Below are 16,640 nucleotides of genomic sequence, written 5' to 3'. Positions count from 1 at the left end.
GGTTCGTGTGAACAACTACTCGGAAGTGAATGGTAACAGGCGATGTCATGGCCAAAGCCAAGAGGTTTTTTAGCTTGTACAAGTGAATGAGTAGCTTTAAGATCGCATCTAAGGAATCAAGAAGTGTAACACAGGGTCCTTCTCGGGCTCCCAGCTGAGGCGCACCTTTATGGACTGCAACAAAAAGTGGTTTTAGCTAGTGTGTAGGACTGCTGCCTTCCTTCCTGTACCCACACATGAAGTAGAAGAGAAGAAAAATGCAAGCAAATCCATTTCGGTAACGATTTGGTGAGTCAGATGGGACTCTGTGGGTTCCCAACCTGGTGAGCGTGGCTACCGCATGCGACACAGCCGGCACTGGGTGAGTTCACCCGACTGTCCTTGCGGGATCAGCATTCAGCGGGAAGGTACTAAAACCGTGGGAAAGTCAAGTGCAGGTGCAGGGAATTGAGGGGCACCTTGTGACAGTGGGGATAAAAATCCCTCTATTAGTAGAGGTGGGTCCACATTTATTATACCATCAGTTTCTGATAATGGAAGGCACTCCGATGAGTTTATTGGGAAGGGATTGACTGGAAAACTTGCAGGCAGGACTTATGTTTAGAAAGAAGCTTCTGTTTGGAAATCCATTCTGGTAACAGCCCAAGAAGCAGCGATGCAAGTAGAAATCCACACAGGCAGCGATGCTGAGCCTGCCTGGCCAGATGGGGCACGGCCAGCTTGCAGATGCCTCCCTTGCACCTGCCCAGGTTAGCTGGCTGGTGCTGGCTGTTGCGGAGGAGTTGCTGTCCTCTGGAGAGTCCTCCATGCCCACCGCCGTGTCCTGCAAAGAGAGAATGAGTGGGTGGCGGGACATTCAAACATTGGGACACGCATTTAGCAAAGGCCACCTGGTTAGTCAGCACGAGGGGATCTGCCAATCGAGCTGGCCCTGCCCAGTCAGAACTTTTATGTACTGTAGATGGGAAGAAAGTCCCTGTAGTGCACATAAAAAATATGTTGGGGAAAACGGTTTGGGTTATTCCTGCCCCAGGCAAAGGCAAACCCATCCGTGGGATTGCTTTTGCTCAAGGATCTGGGTGCACTTGGTGGATAACGCGGACGGATGGGGAAGTCTGATGTGTACCTCAAGGGGATTTGATTGTGGGTGAGAATAGCCAATGATCTGAATTATGTGATGTTAAGTGCTACATAATATTATATGCCATACTAATGATATTACAATAAGAATCACCCAGACTAATGAAGAATAAACCTCGATGAAGCCAAGCAAAGCACAGTGATGATGGTACCAGGACTGACTTCCACATGACACAATCCAACACCACATACCATCTCCATTTTTCCTGCCCTGGAAGATTATTACGACAGATGGAGCCCGAAGTCATGGACTAAATGAACTCACCAAACGTTTTAGAGGGATGGCCCACAGACTAAGGGAATGATATCTGTGTGTATATATTTCTATTAAAAACCAAACAACCAAACAAACCAGGAAAAGTGGTGGTGATTAATGGAAATGTATTGGAAAACATGGGACTTGAGCATGACGTAGATGGTATAGAATAAGGGGTGGATATTGTCCTGGTTTCAGCAGGGATAGAGTTAATTTCCTTCCTAGTAGCTGGTACAGTGCTGTGTTTTGGATTTAGGAGGAGAACAAAGTTGATAACACACCGATGGTTTAGTTGTTGCTAGGTAGTGCTTACACTAGCCAAGGACTTTTGAGTTTCCCATGCTCTACCGACTGAGAAGGCTGGAGGTGCACAAGAAGCTGGGAGGGGGCACAGCCAAACTGGCCAAAGAAACATTCCATACCATGTGACATCATGCAACGCTACAGGCTTGGGGAAGAGTGGCTGGAAAGCTGCCTGTCGGAAAAGGACCTGGGGGTGTTGGTCGACAGCCGGCTGAACATGAGCCGGCAGTGTGCCCAGGCGGCCAAGGCGGCCAATGGCATCCTGGCCTGTATCAGAAATAGTGTGGCCAGCAGGAGTAGGGATGTGATTGTGCCCCTGTACTCGGCCCTGGTGAGGCCGCACCTCGAATACTGTGTTCAGTTTTGGGCCCCTCACTACAAGAAGGACGTTGAGGTGCTGGAGCGTGTCCAGAGAAGGGCAACGAGGCTGGTGAGGGTCCTGGAGAAGAAGTCTTCTGAGGAGCGGCTGAGGGAACTGGGGTTGTTTAGCCTGGAGAAGAGGAGGCTGAGGGGAGACCTCATCGCTCTCTACAACCACCTGACAGGAGGTTGTAGCGAGGTGGGTGTTGGTCTCTTCTCCCAAGTAACAAGCGATAGGACGAGAGGAAATGGCCTCAAGTTGTGCCAGGGGAGGTTTAGATTGGACGTGAGGAAAAATTTCTTTACTGAGAGAGTGGTGAAACATTGGAACAGGCTGCCCAGGGAAGTGGTGGAGTCCCCATCCCTGGAGGTATTTAAAAGACGTGTAGATGCAGCGCTTAGGGACATGGTTTAGTGGGCATGGTGGTGTTGGGTCGACGGTTGGACTCGATGGTCTTAGAGGTCTTTTCCAACCTCAATGATTCTATGATTCTATGATTCGATGCTCAGTACATAAACTGGGGAAAGCTGGCCGGGGGGGCTGCTGCTCGGGGACTGGCTGGGCAGTGGTCGGCGGGTGGTGAGTAATTGCACTGTGCATCAGTTGCTTTGTGTATTATTATTATTACATTATTATTATTGTTGTTGTTGTTATTATTTTATTGAAATTATTAAACTGTTTTTATCTCAACCCACAAGTTTTTCTCACTTCTACTCTTCCAATTCTCTCCCCCATCCCACCAGGGGCGGGGGGAATGAGTGAGCGGCTGTGTGGTGCTCAGTTGCTGATTGAGGTTAAACCACGACAGGCTGCTAACAGCTCCAGATCCTTTCTAAGGCATTTCCGAGGAGACTTTCAAGGATGACATCAAAGCTGCATTTTCCTGAAAGGGAAGGAATCTGTGCTTTCAGTTTTCTACTCTTGGTGAGCTGGGTGGGCAGTGGGAATTTACTTCTCCACTCTGGAGAAGGCACTGAGGCTGCAGTTCTGGTTAGGACTTTTCTGAGCTGCTCCTTAGACCCTGCACACGGAGAGATGACCCTGTGCGGTGCCCTGCTGCCAAGAGGGGTCTGCAGGGCAGAGCTAGGCACACAGCAGGTTGGATGGAGTCTGTGAGCACTGACAGGGAGGAGATGTGGGGACAGAGAAAGAGCTGCTGGCAGGGACAGCTCCAGGCGGCGTATGTAGTCGGGGAGTGAGAGGAGAGCTGCTCCCAGAAATGCCAGGGGAAGGGGGATCTGGGCAGCTCCCTGCCATCCCCTGACATGCCGGACACCTTCCCCGGAGCAAGCCCCTGATCTCCCCTCCCACACAGCAGGACACTAGGAAAAATGAAGTAGATTTTGTTCAGAGTAGTCTAACCTAAACATTTTACTGTCTTCCTCCATGGACTGTGCTGATGCCCAACAGGACCAGATGTCCAACGGCAGCTCCACCACCGAGTTCCTCCTCCTGGCATTCACAGACACACAGGAGCTGCAGCTCTTGACCTTCTGGCTCTTCCTGGGCATCCACCTGGCTGCCCTCCGGGGCAATGGCATCATCATCACCGCTGTAGTCTATGACCACCGACTCCATACCTCCATGTACTTCTGCCTCCTTACCCTCTCCCGCCGCGACCTGGGCTCCATCTCCACCACTCTCCCCAAAGCCATGGCCTATTCTCTGTGGGACACCAGGGCCATCTCCTACCCAGGATGTGCTGCCCAGCTCTTTCTGTTAGTCTTCTTTATCTCAGCAGACTGTTCTCTCCTCACTGCCATGGCCTATGACTGCTACGTTGCCATCTGCAAACCCCTGCACTACGGGACCCTGCTGGGCAGCAGAGCTTGTGTCCACGTGGCAGCAGCTGTCTGGGGCAGTGGGTTTTTGTATGCCGTGCTTCACACTGCCAATACATTTTCACTACCACTCTGTCAAGGCAATGCCCTGGACCAGTTCTTCTGTGAAATCCCCCAGATCCTCAGGCTCTCCTGCTCAGAGTCAGACTACCTCAGGGAGGTTGGGCTTCTTGTGCTTAGTGCCTGTTTAGCATTTGGGTGTTTTGTTTTCATTGTGCTGTCCTACGTGCAGATCTTCAGGGCCGTGCTGAGGATCCCCTCCGAGCTGGGACAGCATAAAGCCTTTTCCACGTGCCCCCCTCACCTGGCTGTCGTCTCCCTGTTTTTCAGCACTGCAGTGTCTGCCTACCTGAAGCCCCCCTCCATTGCTGCCCCATCCCTGGACCTGGTGGTGTCATTTCTGTACTCGGTGGTGCCTCCAGCAGTGAACCCCCTCATCTACAGCATGAGGAATCAGGAGCTCAAGGATGCCCTATGGAAACTGGCACAATGGGCACTGTTTCACTGGCAATACCCTGCCTCCCCTTCTCTGCACATTTCCCAGAATTTATCTTAGGCCGGGAGTCTGCTGTTCTCCCTTGTGATCATCCTACTTCTAGATAATTTTCTGGGTTTATACTGCTTCTCTTGAGGCTTGATCCTGTCGTGTCTGACCCTTGGACAACACTGTGTCAGATGTGACCTGTCCACATGCAGCTCTTCAGTAAAAGGGTATCTCCCAGGTGACGTGCTTGCAGGCTGAGCTCTTTCTCCAAAGCTGCTGCCAAGACAATGTCCAAGGAATTGGTCTTTTAAAGAGTCTTTTCTCCTTGTGTTCTCCCTAAGATTGGGGTTAAGCTTGTGGTATGATTGTGTTCCACTGGACCGAAAGTTCTGGTTTTCAAAGCTCTCTTCTTTGTGTCCGATGGCAGTGGAGATGGTGCATGGGCTCCCGGTTAATTCCACAGGCTGCTTCACATATGACAGGACGGATGGCATATAGTGGAAATGAATTCATTCTGGAAATGAATTTGGAGGGCTCAGGAGAGGATGGGGACTCACCACGTGCCCTGGAGTGGGAGTGAATTGAGACACACAAGGTGAATCACCCTCAGAGGTGATGTCCCCCAAAAGCAAAACACTAAATTGAGGCATGCACAAAAAAAGACTCTGCCATGGGAGTCAGTAGGAACCCAGCAGGCACAGGGAAGGGAGACTGGAGAGATGCGGGAGCTGCCTCTTGTGCTGTCCTGGGGCGTGGGGCTGATGGGGGTAGAGAAGGAGACAAACGCAGTCAGAGTTGGGGATAACCTATAATATGAATGCAGCAGAGCTAGAGATTGAGTGGCCTCTCTTTCCTTGTGCCCTTGGGGCCAGCATCAGCCCTGGGGCTGGTGGGGAGGCTGACCCCCCTCTCTGCCCCCCAGGAGCTGCTGTGCCCTTCAGAGGGCTGGGTGCCCAGAGCTTTGCAGCACCCTGCAGTGGACACTGCTGTGGGGTGAGGGAGGTGGAGAGATCTGGGGACGGGCTGGGCTGGGATGTAATTAATGGGATGAAATTTAACAATTTAACAATTTAACAATTTGAAATGACGGATTCTGCACCTGGGACGGAGTAACACCGGGCACAAGTCTAACCTGGGAGAGGAGTGGCTGGAGAGCAGTCCTGCAGAAAGGGGTCTGGGCGTGCTGGTCGACAGCAGGCTCAATAGGAGCCAGCGGTGTGCCCAGGCAGCCAAGAGGGCAAACTGCATCCTGGGGTGCATCGAACACAGCAAAACCAGCTGGTCAAGAGAGGGGATTATCCTGCTGTATTCAGCGCTGGTGCGGCCTCGCCTTGAGTACTGTGTGCAGTTCTGCGCCCCACAATTTAAGAAGCATGTGAAGGTCCTTGAATGCGTCCAGAGGAGGGCAACAAAGCCGGTGAAAGGGCTGGAAGGCATGTCCTCTGAGGAGCGGCTGAAGACTTTGGGCTTGTCTTGCTTGGAGAAAAGGAGGCTGAGGGTGACCTCACTGCTCTCTACAGCTTCCTGAGGAGGGGACGTGGAGAGGGAGGTGCTGATCTCTTCTCCCTGGGATCCAGGGGCAGGACGCCTGGGAATGGGTCAAAGCTGTGCCAAAGGACCTTCAGACTAGATATTAGGAAACATTTCTTTACCGAGAGGGTGTTCAAGCCCTGGAACAGGCTTCCTGGAGAGGTGGTTGATGCCCCAAGCCTGTCAGTGTTTAAGAGGCATTTGGACAATGCCCTTAAGAACATGCTTTAACTTCTGGTCAGCCCTGAAGTGGTCAGGCAGTTGGACTAGATGATCATTGTAGGTCCCTTCCAACTGAACTGTTCTGTTCTGGTTTGTGCTACGCTGTGCTCTGCTGTGCTACGCTCTGGTATTCTACTCATTTAATGCAGAAAGAGCACAGTTCTGTGACAAGCAAATGGACCTACAGCTCTTCGTGGCAGTGCACATTTGAGCCGCAGCACCTCAGCTGTTGCAGCAGGATGGAGGACAGCCTTCTCCCAGGGAAACCTGAGCAGTTAGTGCTGGGCTGTTCTGTGCTGCACCCCCAGTGTGGTCTTCACGCCTGTGCTGTGCTGCACAGATCCCTTGGCCGCAGGACAACCTCAGCAGCTCATTGTCACAGAGGAGCCTGCAAGGCAGCGCCCACTCTGTGCTGGCCATTAGGCCACCTGCCTGGCTTTGCCTGTACCTAACAGTGCAGCAAGAAGTTCTCATGAGAGACGTGTTTCTGTTTGACTGTAGAAAGGATAAATGGTGTTGTCTTCCTTGTAGAAAGTCCTGTAGTAGCTTGAATGACCAAACCAGGAGACTCTTTCATGGATGGGGTCTGCACGGCATGCCGTGTGTGGGTCGGAAGCCCATTCAATGCTCCACCACCTGGGGCTCCCCCCATCTCGAGGGACATAAGATTAGCTATACGATTCTCTCCTTACAGTGTTAGCACTAATGAACAGCATTTTAAATGATACCTCACAGAGTCGGAGTGCCTTTCTTACTGGGATCATAACAGACCAGCACCTCCTGGTGAAAACCTCTCTCAGCACACGTGGATACAGCCCCTCCGGTCCCATGGACCGGTAAGGGTGTAGTTTGCTCAAGTAGCCCCTGGCTTGATCCCCATCCACCGCTGGTTTTTCCCATCCTGAGTCCTGCCTCAAAGCACAGAGGCCTGGGAGACCTCTCTGCTGGTAACTGAGGCAAAGAGGACATAGACTATCTCAGATCTACCTACACCTACTCTTTCTAAATTCAGCAGTGGTCCCACAGTAGCTCCGCTTCTTCTTTAGCTGTTCCTGAGGTACCTAAAGCTCATCTTGGTGCCTTTGAATTCCCTTTCGAGTGTCAATTGAATTTTGATATGGACCGTTGCTGTGCTTGTAGGATGTCGTCCTTGAAGACAAGATGTATGCAGGCACACTGTGAAAATGATTGGTGTGTTCCTTGACTGCATCACCAAAGGAGAGAGTAAAGACCCCAGTGTGACGTGCTGTGTGTTCACCCAATGCCTGCAGCTATTGGGTAGAGAAGGGACAGACCTTGCCTCTCCGATGGCATCTGATGGCTGATGCCTCTGACTGATGGCATTGGTGTATGGCACACAGGCACCAAACCGCACTCTCTGCGATGCCGTCTGGGATGTCTGTCACGCACTCACCCTGAATGGGAATTGCTTTCCTGTAGGTCCTGTGCTGTCCGTAACAGCCCTGGCTCCTCATGTGGCTCTATGGCCCTGCATTTGAACATGAAATTGAGCAGATACCCTGAATTCTGTAAGGCAATGTGGGGATGAACACGAGGCAACTGCCAATATCTCCACGTCAGTGGAGATCTAGTAAATACAGCAGCAGGAGAAGAGGGAGACGGAGCTCTCCCTGTGGCACATGACTCGAATCATTCCGATGAGTAACTCTATACCGAACTGAATGAGGAGGGACAGTTTTAAGGTCCAAAAGTGATTACAGAGCCCAAATTCTCTTCTTCAGGGCCCAAAGCCTCGTTTTTCGGGCCCAAACCCACATTTTTATAGCCCAAAGCCTCACTTTTAGGGATCAAAGCTCATTTTAGGGTCCAAAATATCTTTCTAGGTTCCAAAACCTCATTTTTATGGTCCAAAGGCTCCGTTTCAGTTTGCAAAGTCTTCTTTTGAGAGTCCAAAGCCGCATTTTCAGTTGCCAAAGCCTCATCTTCAGGCTCCAAAGTGGCATTTTTAGGGTCCAGCCAGTCGTTTGGAGGATCCAAGCCACATCTTGAGTGTCCAAACCCTTATTTTTTATGGTCCGAACCCCTCTTTTAGGGCTCACAGCCTCATTTTTAGAGTACAAAGCTTTGATTCTAGGGTTGAAAGCCTCATTTTTGGGGACCAAACTCTCATTTACAATCTCCAAGCCCTGCTTTTAGGGTTCAAGGACTCATTTGAAGGGCCCAGAGCATCATTTTTAAGGCCTCACGTCTGATTTTGAAGGTCCAAAGCCTCATTTTTGGAGTCTAAAGCCTTATTTATAGGGTCCAAACCTGTCTTTTATTAACAGTAGCCTATTTTTAGGACACACGCTTTCATTTTTAGGGCCTAAACCCTCACTTTTATAGCAGAAAATCTCATTTTAGGATCCAAAGCCTCATTTTTATGGTCCAAAGGCTCCACTTCAGTTTGTAAAGTCTCCTTTTTAGAGTCCAAAGCCGCATTTTGAGTTGCCAAAGCCTCATTTTCAGGCTCCAAAGCCAGTCATTTTGAGGGTCCAAGCCACATCCTGAGTTTCCAAGCCCTCATTTTTAGGGTCCAACCCCTCTTTTAGGGCTCAAAGCTTCATTTTTAGGGTCCAAGGCTTTGATTCTAGCATTGAAAGCCTCCTTTTTATGGTCCAAACCCTCATTTTCATGATCAGTGGGTCCCATGCCCAGCTCCCTGCCTGCTGACGCCGCAGGCCTTCACGTCCCTCTGTGCCTCGATAGGAAGTTCAGCCCAGAATTGGTGAATTCCTGGGTTTGCTGCTGTTACGACCTGGACAATTGTGCTATTGCTCTGTATTTATTGCTAGGCAAATATCAACAAATTCAAAGCAATAAACGGTGGACCCCTGAGGCTGTCCGTGGGGAGTCTGTCATCGCACCCCCAACACATACCCTGGTGGGGCCACCTCAAGCCCTTGCAGGAAGATCACGGCAATGGGCTTGGGGCACAGGGAGATGGTTTCAGTTCCTCCGGGGGCTGGAGGTCACTGGGCCGGACCCGCAACAGCCAGCTGGCTGAGTTGGACAGCCATGGGGCCGGGGTGGGGGCGAACGGGCCGGGCGACTGTCCAGGCTCCGGGGACCAGTTCTCTGGTGCTCCGTGGCAGGCGGGCTGGTTTTCCAGGCACAGGCGGTGGCTGCTGGCATCGGGTCCGGCTCTCAGAGGTGCTGGGGCGCGCGGGACAGCTGTGCGGGTGCTAGGGGCAGCTGCTGGTGTCGGGCCTGGCTCCCGAAGCTGCGGAGAGGCGCCTGTGAAGAGAGAAGGCTGCTGAGGCCCCGCCATGGCTGTGGTGCTGGGCGGGTGCAAGGGTGTGGGGCAGCGCTGGGTGCCCTGTGGGGTTCGGGCACGTGGCTTCACATGGGACCTGCGGACCCAGAGAGCTTTGTGCAGAAAACGGGGCACCCCGCACCCCTCGGCTGGGGCTCTGCTCGCCTGCCCATGGCCCGTCTCTTCTCAGCCCTGACCGTCCTGACCTGCCTGCTCTGCATGTGCCGGGAAGGAGACCTGACCCTGGCAGACCGAGGGGACCAAAGCTGGGCACTGCACTGCAGGGCCAAGAGAGCCTCCCGTTCCCCTTTCTCAGCATGCCTGGCAGAGACCAGCACTCGGCTCCCCTGCCCATCCCTGACCAGACAAGGTGACAGCCTCGGCTCTCTGTTCGGTGAGGCGCTCTCCATCCTCTCTTCAGAATATGTATCCAAAGAGATACCGCTGCCTGTGCTGAGAACACGCACGCTGGCAGTGTTGGGGTGCAGATGGGACCGACTGACTCTCTTTCTCCAAAGCAAAGCTGATAGCTGGGAAGGTTCGTCACCACGGTCTGAGTTGCTGGGACACCTTGGCCGAGGTGAACATCTGGGATTTACGGCATGACCTAACAGGGTGATTTCTCCTGGTAAGTTCACTGGTAGGGAGATGTCACTCCCTGTTCTCACTTTCTATGGCAACGTCATCCCTTGTTTTTACTCTCTGACCTTGCTCTGCCTATAGACATAGGTTGCTGGGTCTGCTCATGTCGAGGCAGGGTCACTTTTAACTAACGCTTGCCACAGTACGAAGGGGTTTCAGAAAAGAATGCCCATGAATTGAGAGGCCAGTTAAAACATCTTACAGCAGAAATCCCAGTCGAGTCTGGCCAATAACTAACTCGGCACTCCAGAATACCCTACCTCTAAATGCTTCATGGCTAACGGCCGCCATCTCATACACAAGTTTGGCAAAAAAACCTCCCAACAACTCACTGTTTTCTCTTCCTCCACAGACAGATCCCACAGCACAATACCATCCCAAGCAGCATGGAGCCCAAGACCGCCACGGCGCCTTCTATGCAGTACTTCTGGAAATCTTTAGGATCCACAGCATTTGAGTTTCTCTTGCCATCCACTCCTGGAGGAACAATTCTGCACGTTAGTGTGTCCTGTGCACTACTGGTAATCTCACAGGAGGCCTGACATTGCCCGGAAATGTTCTTTCTCACTTTGTTTGCATCTCTGAACCAGTGACCATCCCGGGGCTGCAACATGTCCTTGGTTTCAGTAGAAACAAAGGAAACTCCCAAAGCCGTTGCAAATCAAGGCACTCTGGAGCCTCTCTTTCTCCTCTCAGCTTTGCTTACACTCTGGGATGTCCACAATCCAGTTTTCCCAGTGTCATGGGTTCGCTCCCCCTTCTTGGCCACCCTTCACGTTTGCACACAATTTCTTTTGCTAGTGCTTGCTTGCTAGTGCTGCTGCACGGAGGCTCTCTCTGACCCTTTGGGACAAGTTGTCCCACTGAACAGAACTCCTGAGGCCAGATGGAGAGCACGTGGGGGAGCGCAGCTCTTTCTTTGACCAATCGCTCCTTTGAGCAACACGGACAAAAACCATCCCTGCGTCAGGGAGTGCCACCCCCAGCTCTCCGTCCTCAGCCCAGCACCCACCCCCTGAAGCGACGGAGTCAGGCCCTCTCAGGAGACGCCGGAACCTCGCTCTCCCCCTTTGCCTGTTCTCCAGCATGGGCACCACTTGCATGCCTCTGGTTTTCAGGACTTGTCTCCCACTTATGGCCCCCTGCAAGGCTGCTCAGTACCTGGATTCTTGTGAAAAAGTTCATATATCCCGGCGTGGTGGGCTTCCCCGGGGTTGGACGGCACTGCCAAGAAGCAGAGAAAGGTAAAGCCTCAGCATGGCTCAGGCACAGAGGATGCAGAAGGACGGTGCAGGTTCCCTCTAAGCCCGTGCCTGATCCGTCAGTGCATCCCTTTGGACCTCAGTTCACAGGAGGGCTCCCCCTCTGTTGTGCCTAGGGCCTCTAGGGACTCACAGCAAGCTCTGGGACGCAGGTACTGAGGGAGGTACATTCGATCAAGAGTCACATTTCCCAACGTCTACTGAACGTGGTTCAGATGGCCTCAGTCCCCAAATGGCAGAGTTCTGAAATTCCTGGGAACTGGGTGTAGTGGGAGGTGAGCACTTCACCACATCCACAGAGGGCTGCGACCATCTCTCTGGCACACTGCTGGCCATAACCTCCACACCCCAGAGACGACAGTCATCCTCAGAGAGCCGTTCCTGGCTTCTTTTAGAACACTTGCTCTGTACTAATAGTTTGGCTGCCGACACGATGTACAGTAGCGGGCAGCAGGGGAAGAGCCTGCCGACACCCAGTGATTTTTATTGATGGCACTGGATGACTGAGGGACAGCAATTACCTGGCATGCCTGTTGATTGAATTGCCCCTGTTTTTTCATCAGAGACCGGCACTGCGTGACTGCTTCCTTCCTGAAAGGCCTCCTTCTGCACAGTCTCACGGTCCGTCTCTTTAGAAAGAAAGAGGGTCAGTTTAATCAGAAGTAACTGTTCCTCGCCAGGAACACGGTATCTTCAGGAGGCAAAATACATTAATAACACTTAGAAAGAAAGCCCGGGCATTTGGGGGTGCACCTCATCACTAGTTCAAACAATGTGTGATTCATGGAGAAAAATCAAAGAGCTAGGCACTTTCCAGTTTACCAGTAGACAGCAAAACCTGACCTGCTGGGAAACCAGGAAACTGCATGTGATCATCTTGTTGGCACTTAGTGCATTTTTGGCAAACGGCAAGATGATGGTAAATTACTTCCTTCAGAAAGGACAGGAAGAGGCTGCAGCCAATTCAGCTGGGGAAAGAGCCCTTTGGAGAAGCACGTCCCATCATGCCAACTCCATCACACAGTAAGGGTAACAGACACACACACACACACACACACAGTGGACTGAACACCAAGCTCTTGCAACCATATTCTGGGCACTTTCACAAAGGCAGCGAAGAGCCCACAGTCCCCCAAAACAAGAGGAAAACCACAGCCAGCTTATCTAAAACACAACTAGAAACAGAAAGCTAAACCACCCGAGACTGAATTCACAGCCCTTCATTTTAGCTGCCTTCAAGTTAGGTGTCCGGCCTCAAGCTGGGTGTCCAGCTTTCACCTGTCCCTGACCCCGAGGTGGTCACCGAGAGTCCTCAAACATCAAGGAGAACAACAGGGCTGGACCAGGCTGTGAAGCTGGGGCTGCTCCGATCCTGGCCAGGGCACGCCTGCAGCCCTGGCAAAGTCTGCCAGTCTCAGCGACCCCAAGCTGCCTGCGCATCCTCTCTGCCGCCCAAGGGCACTCTCCCCTCTGGCGACTGTCAGCAAGGCACGAGCACCACCAGTCCCTGCCAGCTGGATACTGATGTCTGCCCAGAACAGCTCTGGCCAGTAATGGTATAACTGGGGCAGCAGCTGTCCCTGGGGCTCAGCTTGAACCACAAATGGCAGCAGAAACTATGGACTATCTCTGTGGCTCACCAGCACCTGCAAGGCGTGAAATCAAGTGTCAGTGCAGCGAGGCTCTGATCGATCCCTTTCTGCTTGTGTTGCCTACGGCTTGTCCATACCTGCGTCTAAAATCTCAGCTTCCCAAGTCTTCTGGTTAAGAGGGATATATACCCACCATGGGCTGCTTTCTCCAAGTCTTTCAGGATTTCCTTTAGGACTTCTGATGACCGCTGGGAAGATTTCCCTATTTTGGCTTCATACTTTGCTCTTTGAGGACCTTCACAGAAAGTGTTAAGTTAAATTTCTCACTCATAAAATACTGAAAACGAGTGCTTAGCCTGTGAAGTCAGTCAAGACTGACTGCTCACCCCTGGGATGCCAGTTGAGCTCCAGTGCAGGATCCATCCGAGGAGCTGGAGCTGGAGCCACATCTGCAACCAAACACCCATGAGAAGTTTCCATCATACATTGTGATATACACCGCCATAACTGAATAGCAGAACATATGAGGGGATCACGTAACGACATGGCACACACAACACAGGTCTATATTCTCACGCCCACAAGAGATGCCTCACTCCCATTTGGGCTTTGAGCTGGCAGCTCTCAAAGGAAGGAAAAAGCCATGACGTACCCATGCGATCTCCCTGCGCGTCAGCCCTGGAACCCATCTGGGAAGCTGGATACCCATCGCCTCCAGCCACGTCTGTAAACAAGCAGAACAGAGCAGCTCCCGTGAAATATTTCAACATACTTCTTCAGATCTGAACGGCAGTGAATGCATTTCAAACGCAGGATTGCTCCGTGGCACTCGTCTCTCCCTTCCCCTCAGGAGCATCGTGCAGACAGTTACTGGGTGCCTGGACCATGCTGATCCAAAACAAACCACGCATGGAGCTGTCGGGAGAAAGGGCTCCCTGGGGCTCACACCGTCTCTAAACTCAAGCCCAACAAGCCTGCTGGCTTTGCAGCAGGCACTGGAATCAGCGCAGGCTCGGAGCGTCTGGCAAAGACAGCTTCGCAAGGCAAAGTGTCCCAGGGCACATCACTGAGCCCGACCCATTCCCTCTCTGCTCTTCTGCATGCCTGAGCATTGGCCAAGAAAATATTACGTGAAATTTCATATGAACAGAATATTAAAACCTAAAAGCTCATTCATTCAAGTGACGTACCTGTGGGAACGCCCTGAGGCTCCTGGACAAGATCCGGCTGAGAGGTCGGGTAGCCATTGCCTACAGGCACAGCTGTAATCAAGCACGTTTCCATTAGATGTTGTGATCTACTTCTTTGTCAGTGACCTGCAGTGACTGGAGGGGGTCACGTCATGACGTGGGACCCAGACGCGGGTGGAGATTTCCAAAGCTGCAGAGGGGCCTTGGGTGACCTGTTGGCTGGCACCTGGAAGCTCTCAAAATACCATTTTCCAGGCCATGTGCAACACCCCTCAGGGAGCGGATGGACAAACATACGGTCCTTGGGGGATTTCTTACTGGGAGATCTCTACTGTGCACAAAAGCAGCCCACATGAAAGCACTGGAGGAAAAAAAAAGATCGTTTGTACATCTCGTGGAGAAGAGCCCGCTGGCCAGTGAGAGGCTGCACCAGCGCTGTCCTGCCTGTTCCCCTGGGCTGCGGGCTGGGGCTGTGTGTCGTGGACCTGGGTTTGCCCAAGGAGAGCACTGCAGGGCTAGAGCAGGAATGCTCCTGTCTTCCTGAGCGGACATCTCCCAAGGATGGATGTCCCCGAGGCTGAAAGCTGGGACCAAGCCGGGGAACGGCAGAGCCACAGCCCGAGGCATGGCCATGAGCAGCCCAGCGGGGGGAAGCGCTCCCGTGGGCTATTGCCTGGCCCTGCCGTGCAGCTCTGGCCCCGACCTGCAGGCTGGGGGAAGGCTGCCCTGGGGCAGGGCAGCTCTAGGGGCTGGCTCTAGGGAGAGTTTCTCACCCTGCGGCACTGCTCCTGGCCCCATCGTTCACCTGGAAAATGCTCCCGCAGTGCCCGTGGCCGCCTGTGCCTCCCCGTGGGGTGTCTGCCTCCTGCTTGCCCACGGAGCTGGTCACAGCTCACCCGGCTCAGCCCAGCCCTGCTGCTCTCCCGGCCCTGCCTCAGCATGACCCCAGCCCCGCTGCTACCCCAAGGTCTTGGCGCCGGCCCTCACCCGCCCACCTACCTGATCCCCACGCTCGCCACGGAGCAGCCGGGGCGTCCCGGGCTCGCAGGGCCAACAGGAGGAGGAGAATAAGGAGGCGGGTGGGGGCCACAGCCGCCCGTGCCTGCACCATGCTGCTGCCGCTGCTGGCACTGGCGGAGCGGTGCCCGCGGCACCGCACAGCACATCTCAGTGTGGCACAGCGGGGCTCTGTGACCTCACAGCCCAGCCTCCCCACTGCAGCCACGCCCCCGGGGTGCTGCCCCTCCCCCAAGCACCGCCCCCCATCATGCCCCACCCCCACATGTCACCTCGGGAGGGCAGGGCTCCTGGAGGGGAGGGAGACCGAGACTGCCCTAACGAGAACTTAATCTGGCTACTGCCGTAAAAGACGGTAAAAAACATTTCTATAAATACAGTAGCAATAAAAGGAGGGCTAAGGAGAATCTCCATCCTTTCTTGGATGCAGGGGGAAACATAGTGACAAAGGATGAGGAAAAGGCTGAGGTACTTAATGCCTTCTTTGCCTCAGGCTTTAAGAGTAAGACCAGTTGTTCTCGGGGTACCCAACCCCCTGGGCTGGAAGACAGGGACAGGGAGCAGAATGAAGCCCCCATAATCCAAGGGGAAATGGTTAGCGACCTGCTACACCACTTAGACACACACACAAGTCTATGGGGCCGGATGGGATCCATCCAAGGGTACTGAGGGAGCTGGGGGAAGTGCTCACCAAGCCACTTTCCATCCTTTATCAGCAGTCCTGGCTAACCGGGGAGGTCCCAGTTGAGGTTAGCAAATGTGACGCCCATCTACAAGAAGGGCTGCAAGGAGGATCCGGGGAACTACAGACCTGTGAGTCTGACCTCGGTGCCAGGGAAGGTTATGGAGCAGATCATCTTGAGCGCCACCGCACAACACGAACAGGCCAACCAGGTGATCAGGACCAGTCAGCATGGGTTTATGAAAGGCAGGTCCTGCTTGACTAACCTGACCTCCTTCTATGACAAGGTGACCCACTTAGGGGATGGGGGAAAGGCTGTGGATGTTGTCTACTTAGACTTTAGTAAAGCCTTTGACACCATTCCCCACAGCATTCTCCTGGAGAAACTGGGTGCTCATGGCTTGGACAGGCGTACTCTTCACTAGGTAAAAAACTGGCTGGAGAGCCAAGCCCGAAGAGTGGTGGTGAATGGAGTTCAATCCAGTTGGTGGCCGGTCACGAGCGGTGTTCCCAGGGCTCAGTTTTGGGGCCAGTTCTGTTTAATGTCTTTATCAATGATCTGGATGAGGGGATCGAGTGCACTCTCAGTAAGTTTGCAGACGGCACCAAGTTGAGCGGGAGTGTTGATGAGCTTGAGGGTAGGAAGGCTCTGCAGAGGGACCCGGACAAGCCTGTCAGTGTTTAAGAGGCATTTGGACAATGCCCTTAATAACATGCTTTAACTTTTGGTCAGCCCTGAAGTTTGTGTTCTGGGATTCTTCTTTTCTTTTGTTTTCCTCCTTCTCTCAAGCAGAATAACTCTCTGCGGCCCCCGAGAGCTGCGGGGGGTGGCGGTGCAGCTGCTCCAGGGGACAGGAGTTTT

The 16,640-nt window shown here is 53.0% G+C and overlaps 1 protein-coding gene across 1 annotated transcript; it reads left to right on the top strand.

The window, feature by feature from the left end:
- Window positions 1-3,476: 3,476 nt before the first annotated feature.
- On the top strand, window positions 3,477-4,457 carry LOC143171591 (olfactory receptor 14A16-like). Its single transcript, XM_076360643.1, has one exon. The coding sequence runs from the start codon at window positions 3,477-3,479 to the stop codon at window positions 4,455-4,457; it is 981 nt and encodes a 326-aa protein (XP_076216758.1).
- The last annotated feature ends 12,183 nt before the right edge of the window (window positions 4,458-16,640 follow it).

This window comes from Aptenodytes patagonicus, chromosome 28 (genome assembly GCF_965638725.1).
Source record: "Aptenodytes patagonicus chromosome 28, bAptPat1.pri.cur, whole genome shotgun sequence".
Lineage (NCBI taxonomy): Eukaryota > Metazoa > Chordata > Aves > Sphenisciformes > Spheniscidae > Aptenodytes > Aptenodytes patagonicus.
The sequence above is the reverse complement of the archived record's forward strand: the minus strand, read 5'-3'. Positions and strand labels throughout refer to the sequence as shown.

What these genes read in the sequence shown, in the direction of transcription:
- LOC143171591 (XM_076360643.1), top strand. Translation starts at nt 3,477, where the DNA reads ATGTCCAACGGCAGCTCCACCACCGAGTTCCTCCTCCTGGCATTCACA.